The 25,251-nt window shown below is 58.2% G+C and overlaps 1 protein-coding gene across 1 annotated transcript in view; it reads right to left on the reverse strand.

The window, feature by feature from the left end:
• Positions 1-25,251, reverse strand: part of FOXK1 (forkhead box K1) — a 51,750-nt gene that overhangs the window by 14,406 nt on the left and 12,093 nt on the right. The window contains 1 exon segment of the mRNA XM_005887337.3: positions 639-824. Within this exon segment, the coding sequence (XP_005887399.2) occupies positions 639-824 (186 nt within the window).

Raw genomic sequence — 25,251 nt, forward strand, 5'->3', positions numbered from 1 at the left:
AATCTCGATCCTCAAATCCATGTCTTCCAACGTGTTTTTACAACAAAAGGGGAAGAAGGCACGGGACCCGCTGTGTTCCTGGGGGCAGCTCGCCCCACCTCTCCCCCTCCCCAGCCTCTGGTTGTGGGCGTCACCCTCAAGCCTCCCCACAGGGGTTCTCTTTGTATAGCACGCCAAGGATGAGAACGTTTGAGGACCTGCCTTTCTTCGACATCTAGATTAATTTCTAAAACTTTGGAAAGGAGTTCTACAAGTTTAGAAAAACCAAGTCCACCAAATCCGGGTATACAAACCCTCCTTTTAAATAGTGTCACTGTCTGTAAAACAAATGTACCTATGCCTGCTTTCCGAGGCCCTAATGCACAGAATTTCACACGGGAAGAGTGACTAATAGGTAGTGATTCTTCACTTTGTAAGATCATTCTCCAGAGACTCGGTTCAAGTTGTCAGGTCCCCTGATGCGCTTAAAATAGTTTCAAATTTTCCGCCCACGGCCCATTTTCCAGAAACAGACTCCACAGTGTATCAAGCACAGAACACCCTCTTTGTATCACTTTCCTCTTCCTCAGCCGCGTTCTGGAGGCCAGCGCCCTGGGTTCGCTGGGCAGCGGCGGCACGGGGCCGGCCGGGCCGCTCACCTGATGGTGCCGGTCGGGGAGGGGATGGGGCTGACCAGGCTCCGGAGGTCCGGCTCCGGGATGTGGATCTTCAGCGGGGAGATCTGCGGGTAGAGCGGCCGCAGCGGGGACGCGGGGGCCTCCTCCTGGTGGTACAGCGACGTGAACTGGATCTTTATCGCCGTGCTGGGGAAGCGCAAGGTGCACCTGCAACGGAAGGGCAGCGGGCGTTAGAGGGGTGCGGCGGCCGGTGCGCCCCGTGCGTGGCGATGGGCCTTGCCGTGCGCGCCCACCCGCCCAAACCGCGCCCGATGCGCGTCCTCGGCTCCCGGGACAGGACCGGCCGGGCACGGCACAGACCCTCGCCCCCACCCGGCCCCCACCCTACCCGTGTCCCCGCCCACGCCAGCAGCTGGCCGAGTGCTCCCCGCCCCGGAGCAGCAGCAGCAACAGCCGCATGTGCGGGCGGGGGGCTGGCAGGAAGGGAACCTCGTGTCCTCTACTGCAGGTGACCGCCCCCCAGCCCATCACAGACCGAGTCCCTCTCCGTGTGCGCACAGGAGCCCAGCGCTCCTCGCCCTCTGAGAAACCCCCGCCTGTACCGCAGGGCGTTGCCTGTCCGGCACACCATGCCGCCAAGTTCTCCACAAGCTGCTAATCCTGGAGCAGACACTGGGTCCACACCAAAAAGCGCCTTATATTTGGTCCTGTCAATCAATTCGGCATCTAAGTAGCAAATCGGGGATATAGCAAGCACCACTTCAGTTGCATTCCCTTTTCTCTCAGTAAAATAGGCTTTCAGAAGGGGGATTTAAGAACCAGTCAGAACAGGCTCGGGGACCCAGCAGGCAGGGACCCCAGCGCCCCCCAGCCAAGAGGGGTGTGTGCAAGCCTCCTGCTGGGAGGGCTCACCTCGCCCTACATGACTCAGCAGTGCAAGCATCTACGCTCAGAGCCACTGCCTGCATGTCAGAGGACGTCAGGAGCTTCATCTGGTTTGACTGGCCAGCGCAGATCCTGCCAGAGACACAGAGCAGAGAGGGCTGCGGGTGGCCATGAAGGCAGAGCCCTGCCTGTAGCAGGTGGGGCGGCACCCCCGTGCGGGACTCACGGCTGACGGGCTCGTATTTCCAAATCTAAAATCAGAACAAGGGGATCTTGATACTCTTCCAACAGACGCTGTCTTCCTGTTTGATGCTGTTCTGACTCAGCACCAGAATGTCACGGGGGGTCTGTAACGGCAACGTCATCCATGCTTCTGCTTAAAGGGCCACCAGGCTGTATAGAAACAGCCTGCTGTTTCCGTCTTGTAAGAAAGAAGCCTCCTGTCCCCTCCACTTGCCTCAGTCTCCCCACCACCCAATGGAGATGTGCTCCGTCCTAAGATGCCTTCTGAGGCCCAGGGTTTCCTCAGACCTGGAGGCCGGTCCGCTTCTGTAACTCGCAGTCAGTGTGCATCCATGCCAAGTCCAAGACGGGCCCAGCGTCCCCCAGCCTGGAAGCGGGCTGAGGACAGGTGAGCACCACCTATGAGCGAAGGGCCGTGATGAACAGCGGGGGAGTCTGTGTCCACGGACATACACACCCTCCTCTGCCACCAGTGCCAGGGAGGAAGGCAGTAACGGTGACAGGCAGTTAAAGAGTTTCTATGGCCCTTAACTGCTGCAAGTTAACAAAACAAGTTACGTGCTCCTCTCTGCCAGAGGAGGGCGGAGTTCTGACTTCCTGCGCTGTGAAAAGTCCCTGTGCTAACATGGCATCAGACCACAACCTTGAGGTCATCTTACAGCTACAACTGTCAAGACAAGTAGAGAGGGGATGTGGCTTCTGGCCTCTGGTAGAGGTCATAAGATGGTGGGGGAATCTTAGAAAACGGGGTTTGGGGTTCAGACGAGAAGACGCACGTGATCCCCGAGGGACGAGCTTGGGAGGAGGAGCGGCGAGGTGCCGGGGAGCACTGTTAGGCCCCCTTCCCTCCACTTCCCAGCCTGACTTCTGCTCTGCGCCCACCTGCCCTAACACCTCTGGGGCCCTGCATACTCGGCAGGAGCGATCCCCTCCCGGGAGCTTTCCAGTCCAAACCCAAGGCGCCAGATAGATGGTCTGGGGCTTCAGTGAGACAAAACAGGGCTACTGACAGGTCAGGGACGTGGGCACGCTGTCAGCAGCAAAATCGACTGCCGTCGATAACTGATACCAGCAGGATCGTTTCTCACTGGAACAGCGATTTCCCAATTAGGCTTTAACCATAAATATTTTCACAGTATTTACTGCAACAGCTATTTCAGAGGCTTCTCCTGACTCACTCTTCCAAAATTATCCCGAGGCTGCCAATACGCTACTCAGGAGGAGGAGGAGGGGAGAAGAGGAGATACCGGGGAGCTCCTTGATTAAACAGATGCCTCCCCAGGGTGCCCGCAGAGCTGGCCCATTCTGGTTTAGGGCTCTGGCTGGAGTTTTAATGACTGCGTTCTGCAGTTAAAGCTATTCTCCTGAAGGTGCCCACATGCAGTCTGAACCCGGGTGCAATCTGCCTGTGCTGGTGGGGCCCCGGCTGAATGTGTGGGTGCGTGCTGAAACCGCCGCCCACCAGCCCAGGGACGGCCCCTGGCAAGCATCCACCCACCTCGCGGGGTGGTCCCTTGAGAGCTTGCCTCAGAATTCTTGCCCTAATTGGCAGAGATGACAGCACTCTGGGGGCTGCCAGGGGTGGGGGAGGTGGGCATTCAGGGGTGCCTCCCCCAGAAAAACAGGGACCGAGTACTGTGGTAGTGGAGGTGGGGTGGGGACTGAAGAAAGCGTGTTCTAGGAGCAGCAGAGGAGCAGGACCACTGGCATCACCCAGGCCACAAATCCCCGGGGGCGCTGAGAGGGTAGACAGAGACAGCTAGTCCCCTGGACACACGTCTCTCTTGCTTCAACAACAAACTCCTTTCAGCTGGACACATGGCTGCTGGACTAAGGATGATGTTTCTCTGCATCGCGTGCACCCGTGAGACTGTGCTGGTCAGTGAGAGGTGGACGGTTCGTGTCCTCAGGAGAAAGAGAGCGTCTTCTTCACTTCTCCCCTTCCTGATGGCCAGAATGTGGGTGTGATGGCAGGAGCTGGAGCAGCCACAGTGGGCCATAAAATGGACAACGGGAAACGGAGCAACAGAATAGAGCCTGGAGCTTCCGTATCAGGTCACATCATGGGGCTGTTATGCGCAAAAGAAACCCACCTCACCCCTGTCATTATGACCTCTGTTACAAAACCAAACCTACCTCCCAATTATAAACAGCTGTCAAGGCTGTATATCGTCACCCTGCTTATTTAACTTATATGCAGAGTACATCATGAGAAATGTTGGCTTGGATGAAGCGTAAGTTGGCATCAACACTGCAGGGAGAAATATCAATAACCTCAGATATGCAGATGACACCACCCTTATGGCAGAAAGCAAAGAGGAACTAAAGAGCCTCTTGATGAAAGTGAAAGAGAGTGAAAAGGTGGCTTAAAACTCAACATTCAAAACACAAAGATCATGGCATCTGGTCCCATCACTTCATAGCAAATAGATGGGGAAACAATGACAGACTTTTATTTTCTTAGGCTCCAAAATCACTGCAGATGGTGACTACAGCCATGAAATTAAAAGATACTCGCTCCTTGGAAAAAAAGCTATGACCAACCTAGACAGTGTATTAAAAAGCTAAGACATTACTGACAAAAGTCTGTCTAGTCAAAGCTATGGTTTTTCTAGTAGACATGTATGGATGTGAGAGTTGGACCATAAAGAAAGCTGATCGCCGAAGAATTGATGCTTTTGAACTGTGGTGTTGGGGAAGACTCTTGAGAAACCCTTGGACTATAAGGAAATCAAACTAGTCAATCTTAAAGGAAATCAGTCCTGAATATTGACTGGAAGGACTGATGCTGAAGCTGAAACTCCAATACTTTGGCCACCTGATGAGAAGAGCTGACTCACTGGAAAAGACCCTGATGCTGGGAAAGATCGAAGGCAGGAGGAGAAGGGGACGACAGAGGATGAGATGGTTGGATGGCTTCACTGACTCGATGGACCTGAGTTTGAGCAAGCTCCAGGAGCTGGTGATGGACAGGGAAGCCTGGCGTGCTGCAGCCCATGGGGTCGCAGAGTCGGACACAACTGAGCGATTGCACTGGATGAGTCCCTGTGGGAACAGCTGAATGCACCAGGGCACCCATTCATGGAAGAATATCATTTAGCCATTTAAAAGGATGCCTTCCAGGACCGCGTGTCTCTGGGAAAATCTCTTAAAGCTTCCAATCCGTTCTCCTTATCAGGAAAACTGGGATGTTCTCGGTGTGTACGCTCTAAGAGTCTCGTGACTATTACATGGACTACTTCAGACAAAGCCGTTAGAAGTTCTCGTGGTGCCGAACAAGTAACGCACATGCTCAGCCACTTCAGTCACGTCTGGCTCTTTGCGACCCCCTGGGCAGGAGCCCACCAGGCTCTTCAGATTCTCCAGGCGAGAATACTGGAGTGGGCTGCCGTTTCCTCCTCCAGGGGATCTTCCTGACCCAGGGATTGAACCCGCGTCTCCTGAGTCCCCAGCAGGATTCTTTACCACTAGCGCCAACTGGAAAGCCCTAACAAGTAACCGTCACTCGTTAAAACTGGCCCATGGAAGATGATTAAAAATGCTGATGATACTCTAAGAAATGAAAACAGCAGAGACTCAGTGGTCCAGCGTCATGGCAAAAGGCACAGGATTTGAAATCAGAGAACGGGCTGCTGGGATGAAGCAGGGGGACCTGGGGTGTGTGGCTCAATCTAATGCCTCTCCCTGGTAAACCAGAGACAAAGCACCAAGCCTGGGTGCAGAAGGAGCCCCAGGGTGGGCGAGGCTGGCACCACAAGTGGCTGATGACATGGGCTCTGGTCCGTCGAGGCGGACGAGGACTAGGAGGAGGCGTGAGAGCAGCCCCGGGGAGAGGGTGGCCTGCAGAGGTCTGGAGTCTTTCAGAACGTTTTCTGGATGTTGCAACTGTGTCCTTAAAGAAATGAAAGACTCGAGAAGGAAAAAAGCTGTTACGTATTCGATGACCAGTATGTTCAAATTTTGTAAATAACCACAACCCAGGCGTGGGAAGATGGTCGGGCCTCTCCTTTCGGAAGGGAGGGCTGGGGCAGCTGACAGCCAGCAGCGCCTTCCGCCTACCCTCGCCGGGGCGTTCCAGGCACGGGCCAGTGGGCGGCTTGCCCAGGGTGGGCCCTGGGCCACAAGTAACCCCGTCTACAGAGGTCTGGAGCTGGACCCCCAGAGGCAGTAGAGGCTCTGAGTTCTATAAGAACAACCAAAGAAAAACACGACAGTTCAGGAAACGGTTTTGAGAAACCTTTTATATATACAACCCCCAAATCAAAGGAATCTGACAAACCTAAGTGTCTTTAATCTGAAATATCTATTTCCTATTAAAAACGTGATACATTTTGCTAGAACATTTTAAAAACCAACACAGAGCTGGGCCTAGGAGGCTGGAGACGGCAGAGGCCAGATGTCTGCTCTGCTGGGCAGCGGTGTGGACCAGGGACAGTGAACACGGGACAGACGGCCAGCAAGGCGAGGAGATGGATCTGAGCAGGGTCGGGGAGGGGCCCCCTCCAGAGGCCAGGCTGCCCGTGGCCTGAACCTCGGGCTCAGAGGGTCCCAGCAGAGCAGGGCCAGGCAGGGTCCCCGGGAGGACCCCAGGCCATCTTCCCAGGGACATTCTTACCCCTCGGTGGGGAAGCGTCAGGTTTAAAACAAGCGAACGACAAGAAAATGACTCCTAAGTTGAGCTCCCAAGCTTTACAGTTTGGAAAATCAGACGGGGCAGGAAGTCCAATATATCTGAAAAAACAAGTACCTTCCGGACCTGCCTGGAAAACATCAAAGGTGATCCAGTCAGGTGAACGGGGGAGCTACAGAGATCAGAATTACCACGTGGAAGGTCCTGGCTTCATGAGGGTCACTGCCCAGTGAATGGGTGCTGCAGCGGGGGAGTCAAGTAGGGACCACAGGCCAGGCCTCTGGCAGCGGAGCCTCAGGTCGGACACCCGCTGAGCCCGCCGGCGCCGGGCTGCCGCCAGCTCAGGGCCCGGCTGCATCCCCGCGGATACACGGTCTCCAGGCTCCTGTCCCCAGGGCCACCCCTGCACAGAGCCCACCTCGGGCACCCCTGCTCCTCCCTGCGGGGCTTCCCAGACCTCAGGCTCCCTCGGAGGGGGTCACCTCAGTGGCCACCTGTCCTCCACACTGCATGCATGTGTGGTGCACACTGCAGGAGCGGACCACGCGTCACGGGGCGACGCGGGTGTGCACGCTGCAGGAGCGGACCACGCATCACCAGGTAACCAAGTCTACCAGGAGGTAAAGGCCAGACCTGAGGCCGAAGGACCCTGATTCCTTCCCCAGGGATGCAGCAGCCCGGAGGTCACGGCTGAAGCCCAGCATCCAAGCCCTAGTGCAAGGGTCAGACTTCCCTGACCCTGGGTGAACCGTGCCAGGAGATGGACCACACACCTGCTCTGTGTGTGCAGAGTCACAGGGCAGAGCGCCAGGGGACAGCTGGAGGCCCTCCCTGCCACCGGGGCGGGGGGGGGGATGCCGCCCGTGTCACCGCTCAGACCTGCACCCACGGTTTTTACGGAGAGAGGATCGACTGAGAACGGGAGTGAGAATGGGCTGAGACACCCCATGTGCAGAGCCCGGCGGGCTGGGCCACGCCCGGGTCCAGCGCCACCACAGAGGGGGCTGGGGGAATGCTGGGCTCTGTGCAGAGACCACCGCCCACCCACTGCGACACGCGCCTGGTCTGCGGTCAGGACCCAAGGTCACCCCCATTACGGCTCCCTTCTCCCTCCCTCCCAAGGACGAGGACGGGGTGTCTAAGCACAAAGACGAAGACCCAGGAAAGTGCCAAGTGCAAGAAACAAGAACGAGCCTGCAACGAGTAACACCCTCATCAACACTCAGACTCCACCCAGGGAGCGGCAGTAACCCCCGCCTCGGGGGTAGCAGGCCGCCCCCTCCCAAGGAAAGACGCTGATGCGACATCAGGAATTTGGGGCTGGCCAGGCCTTCTTCCCTGCTGGCTCAGCTGGTAAAGAGTCCGCCTGCCATGCAGGAGACCCTGGTTCGATTCCTGGGCCGGGAAGTTCCTCTGGAGAAGGGGCAGGCTACCCACTCCAGGATTCTCGTCTGGAGAGTCCCCGTGGACAGGGGGAGTCTGGCGGGCTGTGGTCCGTGGAGTTGCAGAGTCGGACAGGACTGAGCACCTAGCACGCAGCACAGGGAGGCCGCTGTCAGCCGCTGGGGTGGAGCATGCGAGGTGCTCCGCAGAACTGAGATCAGACCTCAGTCAACGTGAAGTGTGAATACGACGATATGAGAATGTAGTATGATACGATGCAGCGAAAGACAGTGAAAAGGCAGCCTAGGCTGTCATTACACGTCCCTGGTAACCACACGCTGGCAAGTTAAGTGTGTCAACTAACCAACATACTCCATTTCTCTGGACACTTGAGTTAAACACGTGTGTCTGGAGGACATTGTGGAGAGGGCCCTGTGCGATCACAGCTCCTGTAAGTCTGAGGCACGGAAAGAAAAAGGCTCCAGGACGCCGTGGCTGGAGGAGAAACAGGAAAACAAAGCAGGAATCCACTCTGCACGCTGACTCTCTGGGTGCTGGCCCTTCTCTGTTGAACTTGGCCGGAAAACGCTGTCAGGAGCTGCGGGCAAAAGAGCCTGGGAAGGTGTGGGCACCCGGGCTGGCAGGGAAGGCCCAGGACGGCCTCGTTCTTCCCGCGCGGACGGGTCCAGGTGGACCTGTGGGGCCTCCCGCTCAGGGTGCACCGCCACCCAAACCAAGGCCTTCCTTTCAATACCTGCCTCAGAGATAGCAGCGAAGCTCAGCAGGGAACCCCAAAGACAAACCTCAGCCCCGCCTCCAAAGAGAACACACAGCCTTTGCTGTTTAAAAAAAAAAGAAAGAAAGAAAGAAAAATGTTCCATTTGTCAGAACACAACAGGAACCCTGTCTGCTTCCAGCTTAGCTCGGCTTGCCTTCCTAATTTGGAGAATCCGACAGGCATACACGGAAGCCGGACGGAGCCGCCCTGCACAGAGGCTGGGGAGGGGCGTGGGCGGCCCGAGAACTGCACTTGGCTGCCAGCCCATTTCCCCAAAGAACCGAAACCCCAGGAGGCACCTGGGGAGGTATCAGAGTCTACAGAGGTGGATGAACCCCTGCTGCACGTGGACGCGTTCGGGCCAGGTGGTGGGGGCCACCCTGTCCACCCCCATGCCCTGGCCACCCCACCCCGGCTCTCACCTCTGCTCAGGCGGCAGGGAGAAAGACCCTCCGACCCACCGCCGAGCCCCCTCCCCTCCTCCCACAGGCTCCAGCCAGAGGGGGGCAGGGCAGGGCGTCCCTGGAGGGGGACCTAGGGGCAGGGGCATTATTCCCGGGCAGCTCTCCCACCCACAGGAGCCCCGGCTTTCATGGGGCGAGCCGATCCTGGGGCTGCCCCTGGGAAGGTGGGGAAACCGGGTTCCTCGCAGGGCAGGCGTGACGTGAAGGGGTACGCCAGGGGGTACCCTGCCCCGACCCACTTCCCTCCCAGCGCTTCTCCCGGGATGCCGATGTCCCCAGGAGTGACTGATGGACAGTGGCGGGGGGAAGAGAGCAGAGGCCAGCAGACAGCTCCCGAGGGTGGATTCTTGCCCATCGTTCCTCCTCCCGCTCCTCGCCCGGAGTGGAAACGTGATGATCGGCTGCCAGCAACCACCCTGGGCAAGGAGGTCACCCTGAAGTGGGAACCCCACCCCCGGCCAGGACTGGACTGTGGGACAGAGAGATGGAAGCAGCCTCCACAGGCGCGAGGCCCAGGGCCCGGCCTGCCTGCGGGCCAAGCTCAACACACGGCTGGCTGTGTGATCCCTCTGTCCCTGATGCGTTCTGGACGAAACAAAACTAGTTGGCTTCAGAAAGGAAAATAAGCCAGAGCTCTCCACTGAGGGACAAACAAACCAGGGGCCATCTGCCGAGTCACAATGGGCAGGGTGGCTGCGTTTCCAGAGCCTGCTGCCGCCCAGCGGGTCACAGGGCGCGGCTGGCCCGGCACCGACCCCTCGCCGGGGTGGACGGAGAACCCAGCACAGCACGGCCTCCACCAACGGAGAAGCAGGAAGTGCAGGGCACGTCAGCTGCTCGACAATTAACGACAAAAGCCCGAACAGCGTCTGCTTGGAGGATGGACTCCCTGCCGTCTGCGCTGCCCTGCGGGGCCCTGCCTGGGGCCAAGGAGCTGGGGGGTGAGGGCACCCGGCGGGCGGGCGGGAGTGACGGCCAGCGTGGAGCTGGCTTCTCTGGGCTTCTGAGTCAGCTTCTCACAGCAAGACGGTTTGGAGACGGGCCTTGACCGCTGTCAGGGGACAGGAGCATGAGCATAGGGGCCTGGGCGCAGGGCGTGAGCGGACGATGAGGCCGGGGTTGGGCAGTGCTCACCAGCAAGTGCTCCGGCCCGACCTGCCGCTCCGTGGGAGCGCCCCCGGGCCTGTGCCTGCTCTGTCCTAAGACAGACCCCCAACCAGGAGGGGACCCAGCCTCAGGCCCAGGATCGCGAGGCTGACGGACGGGACGCTGGGACCCAAGCCTCTCGTCCAGGTGGCACAGTCTGGGGTGCCCCGCCTGCCCCTCCCTCTGGGGGTGTGTAGGGCAGAGACCCCGACAGACTCTGCACAGGGGCTTCTGGGCCTGAACCACAGGGAGAAAGGAGGGGGGCTGCAGAGCGGGGAGCTGGGGCCAGGGGGCCTGCGGACAAGGAGCAGGGACGGGCCGAGCAGGCCGCTCAAGTCTCCGTAACTTTCTCGTAAATCAGGCCTCAGAAAGAGACCGGGAAACCACCTGTGATGGATAATGAGCAACAGTCCGCCCACAGCCAGCACCGCAGTTCACACACACATGTGCACACAGCTCTGACACCCCCAGCCCCCAAACACACACACACACCCCACTCCGAACACACCCCCAGCCCCCGAACACACACACACCCCCCACTCCAAACACACACACACACACACACCCCCCCGTCTGAACACACACACACCCCTCCGAACACAAACACATACACACACACACATAGCTCTGACCCCCCCACCCCCTGAACACACACACATACCCCACTCCGAACACACACACCCACACACACCCGTCCGAACACACACACACCCCTCTGAACACAAACACATACACACACACACACAGCTCTGAGCCCCCACACCCCTGAACACACACACACACACACCCCTCCGAACACACACACACACCTCTGACCACACACACTGTGACCCCCCCATCCCCCCCACACCTCCGACACACACACACACACACACACACACACCCTCTGAACACACACACACACACAGCTCTGACCCCCCCCACCCGAACACACACACACTCCTCCGAACACACAGACACATACCTCTGACCACACACATACCACACCATATCTGAAAGCCCCCAACCCTGATCCCACCAACTCGGTCAGCATAGGACACGACCCAGGCCCAGGGCCTCACCCGAGTCAGCTCCCCCTCGAGTCCCTGTGGGCCAGGATGGGGGGCGGGGGCACGCGGGGGTCCACGCCCCACCCCCCGCCCCCCAGGGCCGCCAGGACACCCCGCAACGGACTTCAGTGGGGCAAGCCCCCAGCCCCTCGGTGGGGACACTGTGCGCCCCTGTCCTTGGTGGGGCAAGTCCCCGGCCCCTCGGTGGGGACAGCAAGTGCTGTCCCGCTGGGGCGGGAGTGACATGCTCAGCCGAGAAGGTGCCACAGTGCCCGGGAGAAAACGCGGACGTCTGCCGAGGGCACAGGCCAGGAAAAGAGAGGCAGAGCGACAGAGAAACTGCCTCTCAGCCACCGGCAGAGGGGACGCGCGGGTCGGGTGCTGGGTTCCTCGCTCTCCATGAACGACTGTGCTCTGCGGGCCCACTGCCCGCCCACAGGCAACAGGCCTGCGGACTCCGGGAAGGCCGCCGAGGGGGCATGCCCACGGCAGAGGCCGAGGAGCTGCTGGGACTCCACGTCCACTTCCCCGGCCACACACGACGCTGGGCCCCGCCAACCTGAGTGGCCTTGTAAAGGAGCACGGCTCCACTTCCGCAGAAATCCAATGTCCAGGCAGCGACAGCAGCGCCCGGGGTCTCAGAGCAGAGAGTTACAAGGGAGATGGAGAGCTCTGAAGGCAACCTTGACGGCACAGGGACGGAGGAGTCTCAGGCGCCCACGCCGTGACGGGAAAAGCTAGAGAACTTAATCAGCCCAAGGACAAGGAAGACCCAGCTGAACGGGAGACAGGCCACTCGGCTTGTAAGACAGTTCACAACAGGCTGCTCTGATTCTCAGGACGCACGTGGCCAGCGGTCGGGAGAGGAAGCACCCCACACTGGGGTGGGGGGGCGAGGTGGGTCCTGGCAGGTGAGGCTGCGGAGTCATGGCTCTGGCTCAGCCAGGGACCCAGAGGAGACCAGTCCTGCAGCCCACGCCTCCCCCACCCAGGGCGGGACCCACGTCCTCCCCGTGGAGTGTGGGGACGCAGCATGGGCACACCAAGGACAGGCGCACGCTGTCCCCACCGAGGGGCCGGGGACTTGCCCCACTGAGGACAGGGGCGCACGCTGTCCCCACCGAGGGGCCGGGGACTTGCCCCACCGAGGACAGGGAGCACGCTGTCCCCACCGAGGGGCCGGGGACTTGCCCCACCGAGGACGGGGAGCACGCTGTCCCCACCGAGGGGCCGGGGACTTGCCCCACCGAGGACGGGGACGCACAGGCCAGTGCAGAGAGCCAGCAGCGGGCGGGTCTGGGGCGGGAGTGACACGTGAGTCCCTGGGCTCGTTCTCAGCACCTAGGGGGCCACGTGGGCAGTGACGGGGGCGGTCCCCCTTCGCCCAGAGGCGTGCTTATCAAACACTGGATTTAAATAAGGTCCAAAGTCTTCAGAGCTCATTCCCCCAAACGTCCAGATTTCTGTTATGAGGAAAATCTCAAACAAAATGGGAAAAGGCGTGAAGACACCCACACAGGAGGATGCTGGTGTCAGAACACCGTTCCCGGGTTCTAAAGCAGTGATCTTAAAACGAGCAATTAAAGAAGCAGAAAAATCTCCGTAAGCAAAAGACCACCATGGGGAATGTTAGAACTAAACACGCAGTAACTGAAAACTCAATGAAGACTCAGACAGAATGAAAAGAATGAGAACGGAACCAGTGAACCTGAAGCCCAGAACAATGAAATTACCCAGCTGGAGCCACAAAGAGAGGAGAGCCTGAGGTAAAGCACAGGCGTCTAAGGAGCCTGTGTGACTGAAACAGAAGGTCGACGCCCAAGTCCCAGGAGAACAGAAAGTGGGTGGGGTAAAAAAAATACCTGAGAAACCGCCAAACGCGGCAGCAAGGTAACCTACAGGTTCAAGAAGATGAGTGATCCCCAGACAGGCGAAACTCAGAGAAATCCACGCCAACCTTCAGAAAACGGAAGACAGACGGAAGGTCCTAAAAGCCTTAGTGAAAAGCTGTTATCACCCATGCGAGGAAAAACCAGTGTGACTAGAGAGTGGACACTTTGCTGCAGGGACCCACCGCCCATCGGGGGACACGGGGGGGCCACCCCGGAAGACGGCTGAAGCGGTGCCATCTCCCCGCCCTGCCGGTGGGACTGGAAGACCAGTGGGCAGTTCCTCAACTAGACACAGCCCGTGATGCGACCAATCCACTGCGCTCCTGGGCGCTCATCCCGAGAGGAAAGATGGGGTGGGCTGGAAACCTGCCCGCGGCTGCTCACGGCCGCTTTATCTGCAGGAGCCGCGATCAGCCACCGGGTCCCACAGGAAACACGGGGAACTGATACAGTGGGGCAGTGACGACTTAGTGGTGAATGGCCCAGACGGACGCACGATGCTGCGCCTGCAGGGCTGCGACGAGGCGGGACTGCGGGCCTGACTCAGAGCACCCGTCTGGGGCGCCCTGGACTCCCGGGGTGGGGGGCAGCTCCTTCCTCGGAACGAGGCAGACAGGGCTTCGCATCCTGACTGTGTGCATGGCCACTGCAGCCGGCCCACCGGGACGAGGGCAGCACACACCGACCACAGCTCTGCGGAGAGACCCCCGTCCTGCGGTCCTCACTCCTGGCCCCTACTCACAGCTTCCAGACTGTGGGGTCTACGCTGAAGCCTGGGGACCCCACCCTGGGGCCGGCCGCTGGAAGCACTGCTTTCCCAACGTCGCTCCACCTCCAGGGAACTGGCCGTGGCTCTGGGCGCTCTGGTGCTGGCATCTGCGAGCTGCCCCGGACTTCCAACGTGACCACATGCCCGGTGCAGCCACTTTGGCCAGACCCAGGTCCTAATCCGTCAGTTACAGAGAGAAACAAAGAACCCTGCTTCCTATTCCACAGCACAGGAGCACTTCGCACGGTCCTGGTTTGTTCTGAGCTTGGCTCTGCTCAAGCCAAACACTGATAAGCAGACGGCTTCTCACAGGTCAGGCTTCCAGCCTCTGCCTCCAGCCAGTGCAGGGCCAGCCGCGGGGCCGGCAGGGCGCACGGGGCCGGCAGGGCGCACGGGGCCGGGACCCAGGCACACCAGGGGCCTGATGCTATGGGCTTTGCTCCTAGAGACTCTCTGCCAGGAGACGGAGGCAGTCGGCCATGACCCCTCCTGGAGAGGGAACACCCAGACGCAGCGTGGTCCCAGCCACGCTCCCACTGAGGGTTTTCTGTGTGGCATGAAGCCAGGAGACTCGCTGGCCAGCAGGGCGCCCCTCCCTGCCCGGGGACTTCTGCTTCTCTCTCTGGAGGTTTTGCTTCTGCGCCACGTTTAGGAGGACGCGATGCCCGGTGCTCTGGGTTCACGGGCGCTACCACGCGCGATCGGGCACAAGCGCAGGTGAGGACAGGCGTTCCTGGGGCTCTCTCTGTGGGAGGACGCTCCTCCCAGGTCTGCAGGACACAGGCCGGGGGAGGGGACGAGGGGGGCCGCGGCCGTGAACCACCTCCTCAGACAGCACGCATGTCAAAACCTGTAAGATGCGTCCTAAAGGCAAGACGACCCCAAAGCAGCCCTTAGGCTACAAGCGGAGGTGAGATGAGCGAGAGGGCAAGAGTGCCATTAACCCAGAAACGATGTTAATCCTGAGACAACGCTCCGCCACTTGGCCCGCCCCGGAGGCAGCCGGGGTCACAGGGAGGAGGCAGCTGGAATCACTGGGAGGCCAGGGTCACCAAGAGAAGGAGGCGGCTGGGGTCACCAGGAGGAGGCAGCTGGGGTCACCGGGAGGACGGGATCACCGGGAGGAGGCGGGCGGGGTCACCAGGAGAACAGGGTCACCGTGAGGAGGCAGCCAGGGTCAGTGGGAGGACGGGGAGGCCAGGGTCACTGGGAGGAGGCGGCCGGGGTCACTGGGAGGAGGCGGCCGGGGTCACCGGGAGGAGGGGGAGGCCGGGGTCACCGGGAGGAGGTGGCCGGGATCACCAGGAGAATGGGGAGGCCGGGGTCACTGGGAGGGGGTGGCCAGGGTCACCGGGAGGAGGCAACTGGGATCACCGGGAGGAGGGGGAGGCTGGGGTCACCGGGAGGAAGAGGCAGCCAGGGTCACCAGGAGGAGGGGGAGGCCGGGGTCACTGGGAGGGGGGGGAGGCTGGGGTCACTCAGAGGGGGAGGCCGGGGTCATCAAGAGGAAGGGGAGGCGGGGGGTCACCGGGAGGAAGGGGAGGCCGGGGGTCACCGGGAGGAAGGGGAGGCCGGGGTCACTCGGAGGGGGAGGAGGCTGGGGTCACTGAGATCCCCATCAGCACCATGTGAGCCCTCAGAGGGTGGTGGCTCTCGGGACCTCCCTACTGGGAAGCCGACTTCCTGTGTTCCCGAGGGCAATGGGCCTCTCCAGGAGCCCCAGGCCTCTCCCAGGAGCCCCGACTCAGCCCACACTGCAGTGCTGCACTGATTATGTAAAAAGACACTTTTCACTACTTAGAGCTCACACAGTTAAAGGTGACGAACACTTATGAACTTTCTCTGTTGACTGCTAAAAAATACAACTAAACTAACAGATGGAAAGGCCAGAAATAGAACTTTCTGAAGTTACGAATGTGCTTGAGTAAAACTCCCTGGGCCAGGCTGCCTGCCTGATTTCAGATCTGGAGATGAAGTTCATTGGCTACTGGAAGCCCGGGAGGAGGTCTGCCCCTCGGAGGTACTGACCTTCATCCCTTTTCTCACCCTGGGGTTACAATGAAATCTTGTTTGTAGTTTTGCAGAAGTCACAGAGCTGTGAGCACAATTTAAAAATAAATGTCATCTCTTGCCAACTGGAAATAAACAGAAGAGGGAGATAATTCACGCCGGCCCCGGCACGCCACCCTCGTCGGCTCTGCTCCAACCTGTGTCAATAACTCTCCCCCTGGGTGTTTGGGCAGTGTTTAATCATAAACGGATTCGAACGCACTCAGGAGCAGACATAGAACTAAACGCCACCTGCCCAGCAGAGGGGCAGGTCAGCACGGCGGGAGGACAGAAAACCCAGCTGCGAAGGGGGCAGCCGGCACACTTGACCCCAGCGCAGACAGGACCACCTTTCCATGACAAGAAGGAGCCCAGAACCCATGGAGTGGTGGTCTGGCTGTCAGCGGTTAGCATTCCTTCCCAAAGATGTATGAGCGGAACAGGCGGGTCTCATCCCTGACAGCAAACGGGCAGATGCTGGCCTGTCCTGTCCACAGCAGGCGGGGCTGTCTGCACATGCGGGCCGGGGGGCTAAGCCCCCGCGAAGGCCAGCCCCCGCCGCAGAGGGCAGCCCTGTCCTCGGTCCGGATGCCTCAGTCCTTCTGACCGAGCAGACCCGCTGAGAGCATCCCTCCGGCTCCGTCTGAGGCAGGCGCACTCGCCAGCAAGTGGGGGACCGAATGGGTGCTGCGGGCTGCAGGAGCGCACACGCCACTGACGGCCGCGTGCGGACCCGGTTCCCACCCTCCCGGCCTGTCTCACACGTGAGGGGGTGAGGAAGGAATAAGCACCAACGAGCCACCTCCAACATCCGGGAACCGGGCGCCTGGCCTAGGCCCTGCTGGAGAATTCCCGAGGCCCCACCGCTGCCAGCCCCGTTCTGCACACAGTGCCCCAGCTCCAGTGCTGGCAGCCTGACCCCCCTCCTGAAGCCCCAGGCTCCTGCCCCGTGTGCCCGGGTGGCACTTTCTGCACCTGGAGCCGCTGCGACCCACTTCCGCTGCGTCTGAGCCGCTGGGTGTTTGTCACAACGCCCTGGCTTCCCCGACTGACACAGCGCACTAGTCAGACCCCGAGCAGCCTCACCTCTGCCTTCAGTGGAGCTGCCCGGCGCAGAGGGGCGGCAACTCACTGCCCGCGCAGGATCTACACTGGACTCGCGTAAACCCTGTCTTAGGCATGACATCCCGGGGAAAGCCTGTTTTAGTAGAGACAGCAGTGGTGCTGACCGAGGATCAGGAGACGTGGAGTCTGATCCCAGCATGGCCACCTGTACCCGACGTGGTGGTCAGGCTTGAGGTGACCCGCTCAGGGCTCTCTGGGCCCTTCTGAGTTCAGGGACGCTCCAGCTGCTCCGAGGGGGAGGGCTGTGGCCACGCAGCAGCAGCATCGGGCTCGTCCCGACGCGCACACGCCCCGCCACCTCCAGGAGGAACGACACGGAGCAGGGCCAGTGAGGGCACAGCCGTGAGACCGCCTGCGACGACTGGGGGAAGACGACGGCGTGGGGAGACTGCAGACGGCGCGCTGCTGTAGCTCCACGTCGGGGAGGCGAGGCTCTGGGTTCAGTTTCCATCAAAAGCAGCGTCAGTGGTGCAGACTGTCCGGCGCAGACCCTTCCCGCCACCGGGCAGCCCCAAGGCCAAGACCAGGCGTCCTGAGGCAGGAGAAATACCGACCACCGCACGTTTTCGTTGCGGGAGTCACATGGCAGTCGGCAGGGAATCCCGGCGCCCCGCCCCTGAGCCAAAAGCCAGTCAAAACCCCCGAAGGACATGCTGTTCCGTGAAGCCGCTGTGGGGGTCCTGGCAGGAAACGCCCCTTAACCCAGAACCTTCGCAGAGGCAGCCATGACCTCACCCTCCTCTGAGGTCAGCCCGGGAGCCCAGGGCGGCTCTGACCTCCCGACTCCCCCAGGGACGAAACAAAGACCACAATAAAACGCCATTAAATAAAAACCCCTAAAACCTGCTGCTGAGTCAGCCTACCACCACACAGCTCACCATCTCCCGGGCCTGCTGGGCCCACCCTCTGCTGTCCTGTCATCACCCACAGGCAAGTGGCTGGCATCGTGGGGCGGTGGGCACTGCTTGGGTGCTCAGGAGGACACTGGGCCCGGCCATCTGAACTCTGAGGCGGAAAATTAGTTCCCTTTTCCCAACGCGGAATCCTGAAACTTCACCCCCCTGCACTGTGTCTTGCGGCCCACCCAGGAGCCACCACGAAAGCAACAGCTGTCGCAGGCATGGCGGATGCAGCTGAGGCCTGCGTGGGTCCCGGGGCCCCCGGGCCCAGCCGGACAGGGCCATCTGGGTCCACCGGGCGCCCGCTGACAGGGGAGGCCCTGCACAGGCCCCGAGGACGGCAGTGTTGCTCTCTCCAGGGAGACGGGCCTGTGAGCTGGGCAACCTGGCGGACGCGAGCTCGGGAGTAGAGCGCGCGAGGGGCCCAGCACAGGCCCCCCCACCCCGAGCGGGAAGCACCCTGCCAGGTGGAGGCGGGGGCTCCCCGGGCATCAGCAGCGTGGACGACGCGGCCTGGTGACACGGCCGCCCGGCGCCCACCCGGAGCCCGTGGGTCGCCAGTCTCTGTCCCTGGAGCAGCACCTCACTGCCATCTTCACCCCCAAACCCCCTAGGATGGGGCAGCGGGGGTGGGGTGCCCGGGGCCCACTCCCAGCTGCTGGGGCTTCACCAGATGTCCAGGAGGAAACCCCTCCCGGCCACACAGAAGTAGAAGCTGACACCACTTGGAGCGCCCTGTCTCTATGACCCTGCTTTGCTACACTTTCACGGCCTCTTTCCCGTCTGTCACGTGAAATTCCGGACTAACCCAACAGGATCACTTGATAATCTGTGTTCACCTTAGATTTTAACCCCTCCAACCCTTTCCAAAGGAGTGCCCTTTCTCTGCTGACTGGGGGCCACTGAGAAAGACAGAAGCCGGAGCCCAGGACGGAGGCGGCGTCTGCAAAGCAGAGGGGCTGTTTAGAGACCCCGAGCCAGCCCGGAGAAAACGCACACCTGGATGAGGCCTCGGGCCTGTCCCAGGGCTCACCCCTGACGCCCCAGGAGCGGAGGAGAGCCCACCAGCATCCCGTGGCGGTCCGGCTCTCCCCGCGGCGTGAACGAGGACCGGGAGGAGCCCCGCCAGCGGTGCTGGTGGGCTGAGTGCGCGCACGCGCGGAGCGGGAGGGCCGGAGGGACCGCCCCAACCACGGCCCGCCAGCCCCGCGGGGCCGCTCCAGCACCACCGGCCCCGCCAGCCGGGGCCATGTCTCCGCTCAGACATTAGCACCGCGGAGGAGAAACGACCCGTCTGGGGAAACTGGGTCATACAACAGGCTAATGACACAGAAACTGCGCCGGGAGAAGCCTGTGTTCAGCAGTGTGGGGGTAAACCAACCTGGCTTGTTATGTAAATTACAGCCTCAAACCCATCAGTTTATCCCGGATGGCCTATCGTCAGAACCATTTTCTCTAAAATAAAGACTGAGCCAGACGCCCATCAGGGGTCCATACCCACCCTCCGGACAGGGCCAGCCCCACTGGGTCTCCAGGGGCCCGCCCTCTCCTCTGCTGTCTGGGCAGCACCTGCCTCCCCAGCCGGTTCAGGGAGCGGGGTAAGGGTCGGGGGCGGGCGGTCTTCTCTCCCTGCGGCTGGAGGCAGCCCCTCCGCCTGGGGGGCATCGCTCTGGTGTGTCTGCATCTTGGCCACGCAGCATCTCGGCCGCATGGGGACAAAGGCAGGGGACCCTCAGGTTTTATTTTTCACTTTTACAGAGAAAATGCAATGGAGTTCAGTTAAGGCATAAACCAGCTTGTATTTTTCATGACCTCTTGTGTTATTTATTCAGTTTCATTAAAATTATCTGTAGATAGACCCTGCAAAAAGTGTTCATGACACCAGGTCCTGTCTGTAGGGGGCAATTGCCCCGGCAGGGGAAGGAAGAATCAACCTTGACCTCTTGGTCAGACAGGACTTACAGCATTTACAGCCGGGGCAACGGCCCCTCCCCCCAAGGCTTCCAACATTCCACCCGCGATGAGTCTCCCACCAGGAGCATCTCGGCCTCTTCACCCACACTTCCCCACGCTGAAAACCACCCAGGAAGATGAGGAATGACGCTGCAGTTTGCTTCAGTTCAGTTCAGTCGCTCAGTCGTGTCCGACTCTTTGCGACCCCATGACTCGCAGCACGCCAGGCCTCCCTGTCCATCACCAGCTCCCGGAGTTCACTCAGACTCATGTCCATCGAGTTAGTGATGCCATCCAGCCAGCTCATCCTCTGTCGTCCCCTTCTTCTCCTGCCCCCAATCCCGCCGGGCATCAGAGTCTTTTCCAATGAGTCAACTCTTCGCATGAGGTGGCCAAAGGACTGGAGTTTCAGCTTTAGCATCATTCCTTCCAAAGAAATCCCAGGGCTGATCTCCTTCAGAATGGACTGGTTGGATCTCCTTGCAGTCCAAGGGCCTCTCAAGAGTCTTCTCCAACACCACAGTTCAAAAGCACCAATTCTTCGGTGCTCAGCTTTCTTCACAGTCCAACTCTCACATCCATATATGACCACTGGAAAAACCATAGCCTTGACTAGACGGGCCTTTGTTGGCAAAGTAATGTCTCTGCTTTTCAATATGCTGTCTGGGTTGGTTATAACTTTCCTTCCAAGGAGTAAGCGTCTTTTAATTTCATGGCTGCAGTCACCATCTGCAGTGATTTGGGAGCCCCCCAAAATAAAGTCTGACACTGTTTCCACTGTTTCCCCATCTGTTTCCCATGAAGTGATGGGACCGGATGCCATGATCTTCATTTTTGAATGCTGAGTTTTAAGCCAACTTTTTCACTCTCCTCTTTCACCTTCATCAAGAGGCTTTTTAGTTCCTCTTCACTTTCTGCCATAAGGGTGGTGTCATCTGCATATCTAAGGTTATTGATATTTCTCCCAGCAATCTGGATTCCAGCTTGTGCTTCTTCCAGCCCAGCATTTCTTATGATGTACTCTGCACATAAGTTAAATAAGCAGGGTGACAATATACAGCCTTGATGTACTCCTTTTCCTATTTGGAACCAGTCTGTTGTTCCATGTCCAGTTCTAACTGTTGCTTCCTGACCTGCATACAAATTTCTCAAGAGGCAGATCAGGTGGTCTGGTATTTCCATCTCTTTCAGAATTTTCCACAGTTTATTGTGATCCACACAGTCAAAGGCTTTGGCATAGTCAATAAAGCAGAAATAGATGTTTTTCTGGAACTCTCTTGCTTTTTCCATGATCCAGCGGATGTGGGCAATTTGGTCTCTGGTTCCTCTGCCTTTTCGAAAACCAGCTTGAACATCTGGAAGTTCATGGTTCACGTATTGCTGAAGCCTGGCTTGGAGAATTTTGAGCATTGCTTTACTAGCGTGTGAGATGAGTGCAATTGTGCAGTAGTCTGAGCATTCTTTGGCATTGCCTTTCTTTGGGATTGGAATGAAAACTGGCCTTTTCCAGTCCTGTGGCCACTGCTGAGTTTTCGAAATTTGCTGGCATATTGAGTGCAACACTTTCACAGCATCATCTTTCAGGATTTGAAATAGCTCAACTGGAATTCCATCACCTCCACTAGCTTTGTTCGTAGTGATGCTTTCTAAGGCCCACTTGACTTCACATTCCAGGATATCTGGCTCTAGGTGAGTGATCACACCATCGTGATTATCTGGGTCATGAAGATCTTTTTTGTATAGTTCTTCTGTGTATTCTTGCCATCCCTTCTTAATATCTTCTGCTTCTGTTAGGTCTATACCATTTCTGTCCTTTATCGAGCCCATCTTTGCATGAAATGTTCCCTTGGTATCTCTAATTTTCTTGAAGAGATCTCTAGTCTTTCCCATTCTGTTGTTTTCCTCTATTTCTTTGCATTGATCGCTGAAGAAGGCTTTCTTATCTCTTCTTGCTATTCTTTGGAACTCTGGAACCTGGAATGTCAGGTCCATGAATCAAGGCAAATTGAAAGTGGTCAAACAAGAGATGGCAAGAGTGAATGTTGACATTCTAGGAATCAGCGAACTAAAATGGACTGGAATGGGTGAATTTAACTCAGATGACCATTATATCTACTACTGCGGGCAGGAATCCCTTAGAAGAAATGGAGTAGCCATCATGGTCAACAAAAGAGTTTGAAATGCAGTACTTGGATGCAATCTCAAGAACGACAGAATGATCTCTGTTCGTTTCCAAGGCAAAACATTCAATATCACAGTCATCCAAGTCTATGCCCCAACCAGTAACGCTGAAGAAGCTGAAGTTGAACGGTCCTATGAAGACCTACAAGACCTTTTAGAACTAACACCCAAAAAAGATGTCCTTTTCATTATAGGGGACTGGAATGCAAAAGTAGGAAGTCAAGAAACACCTGGAGTAACAGGCAAATTTGGCCTTGGAATACGGAATGAAGCAGGGCAAAGACTAATAGAGTTTTGCCAAGAAAATGCACTGGTCATAGCAAACACCCTCTTCCAACAACACAAGAGAAGACTCTACACATGGACATCACCAGATGGTCAACACCGAAATCAGATGGATTATATTCTTTGCAGCCAAAGATGAAGAAGCTCTATACAGTCAACAAAAACAAGACCAGGAGCTGACTGTGGCTCAGATCATGAACTCCTTATTGCCAAATTCAGACTGAAATTGAAGAAAGTAGTGAAAACCACTAGACCATTCAGGTATGACCTAAATCAAATCCCTTACGATTATACAGTTGAAGTGAGAAATAGATTTAAGGGACTAGGTCTGATAGATAAGAGTGCCTGATGAACTATGGACTGAGGTTCGTGACTTTGTACAGGAGACAGGGATCAAGACCATCCCCATGGAAAAGAAAAGCAAAAAAGCAAAATGGCTGTCTGGGGAGGCCTTAGCAATAGCGTTTTGGTTACCAAGAGCCTTATCTGATCTGGCCGCTAGGAACTGGGGCCCACGGGGATGGGGGAGGGGAGTCCCACCCCAACCCGCCCCCGACTCTGCCCAACCCCAGGGTATTAGGTCCCTAGGCCAGACTCTTCGGGGACCCTCCCTTCCATTTAAAGACCAACTCCGGGCTCAGGGCCCTAATCTACTCAGCCACACAGATATTAACATAAAAAAGGTGCTTTAGAGCCCCTGGCTAGACGGATTCCAATTCCCCAGCAGCAGTGAAATTGCAAATATGCAGTTTCAGCAGAGCCCCTGCTCTAGTGTTTTGTTTTGTTTTTTAAAAAGGAAACAAGGCGCAAGGAACACTCCGAAGGCAGCAGCGGTCACCTCCGTGGGGGCCGCTGTCCGGGGCTCTTCTCCCCACATTTCTGCGTTTTCCAAAGTTTGTATGGGCGCAGGTTGCATATGTAACACCAAAAGGTTTGAAATAGTAAAGGCTGCATAGATGTGTGATGTCAAGCTAATGTGTGTTTTTTTGGCTTTCTTTTAAAAACAGACTTTTCCAGAAAAGAAATGACTCTGAAGAATTTTGACTTTTAAGAAAATCAGATAATGCAGGCTGAGAAAGCAAACTCGCCAAAAAGCTTGAGAATTCAAGACTTTCAACTCCTCTGCTCTGGCGAGGATTAACTACTGCGTTCGTTAGTCATGGAGTCATGGAGCCCTCTGGAAAAAAGCCTCTGGACAGACAAGTTCTCCAAAGATAGAGACCCTCACCGGTGCCTTTAAAAAAGTGACCGGCTTTATCAATTTTTCAGCATTAAAAAAAATAGTTATCATGTTAAAAACACATCAGATTTCCTTGGCTGCTTAAATGGCAGGGGAAAAAAATGAAATTACACTTCTGAAAATGATAAAAAGTGAAGGCTGAGACACTGATGACCAGAAGGAGCTGCGGGGCTTCCCGGTGGCTCAGCTGGTAAAGAATCTGCCTGCAATGCAGGAGACCTGGGTTCGATCCCTGGGTTGATCCCCTGGAGATCACCTGGGATCCCCTGGAGAAGGGAAAGGCTGCCCACTCCAGGATTCTGGCCTGGAGAATTCCACGGATTGTATAGTCCATGGGGTTGCAAAGAGTTGGACACGACTGAGCGACTTTCACTTCACTTCACAAGGAGCTGTAACAGAGAGACTGGTGGATCTGCCCAGAAAAGGGAGACACACCTGTGGGTGCTGAGTCCCCAGGGCTCCGGCTCAGTCCCTACAGGTCACAGGCCCGTCGAGAGGGAGAAACCTGCTGTTGCCCTTTGGTTGCTCAGTTGTGTCCCCATATGGGGACTGAGGTCCACCAGGCTCCTAGAGACTTGAAGAACCAACTGCCCCCAAATATGGGCCGAGTGTCTTACAGGACCCCTGTACTTGTGGACAGTGTCCGGGGACACCGGGCAGCTCGGAAGACGCCCGCAGGGGAGGTGGACGGCGGGGACAGGGCCCGCCGGCTCAGCCTGCTGCTGGGCGGGCAGGGCGGCCACCTGTCTGGCCAGGACTATTCCAAGCGTGGTTCCGAGTCCCGAGGCCCTTCCTCGGGAAGGGCCGCACACCTCTGGGGTGCGCTGCGGGGCAAAGGCCCAGGTAACCCTGACCAACTGCCGCATGAACACTTCCATGCACGGACCTCACCCCCAAGACCTTCCAGGTTAGTGGGGCAGCAACACATACGTGTCACACGGGAAACGCACGGGTGTAAGCTCCAGGAAGACCCGGGGGACGCAGAGCACACATTGCTGGCCCACCCGGCCCCGCGGCAGCGCCACTGGGCGACCGCGGGCGCGCCAGGCAGGGGACCAGCGGAGGCCCGCTGGGGCCCCCCGGATCCAGCCGTGAGCTCAGGGATGGCGGCTGAGGGTGAGCCCGGGGCCCCGGATGGGATGAGGGGTGGGCAGGGATGCTGGGGTGAGGCCTGGGAGTGCACGGGTGCAGGGGTGCGAGCGCTGGAGCAGGCGGGACAGGGGAAGGAAGGCGGGACCGGAGGCTGCGGGGCCGGGAAGGGCAGCGGTCAGGCCTCGGGGCTGTGAAGACACGGTCGGCCGTGCATCTGACCGTCTCGCCCATGAAGCACTCCTCCTGCAGCCGTGGAAGCACACTGACGGTGAGACCCCACTCATGTAAATCGGCCCCCCGCCACCACAGACACACACACAACTGCACAAGCATCACTCGGAGACGGCTCTGGGTCGGGAAGGTATGACGAAGGACTAGAATCAAACTCCTAAGGGTCTCGGGAACTCAGGGGACCCCAAAGTCACCTGCGACCTGTCGTTTCTTTTGAAAAAAAACAGAAAATGACCGGACATGACGGAGGACACGTTACACTGTCCTCTGCACTTTCCTGTATTTCTTAAAACGCCTTCCATAACGTGCGAGTTATTTCATCAGTCCCGGGCTTCCCCCT

Source organism: Bos mutus, chromosome 25, assembly GCF_027580195.1.
Source record: "Bos mutus isolate GX-2022 chromosome 25, NWIPB_WYAK_1.1, whole genome shotgun sequence".
Lineage (NCBI taxonomy): Eukaryota > Metazoa > Chordata > Mammalia > Artiodactyla > Bovidae > Bos > Bos mutus.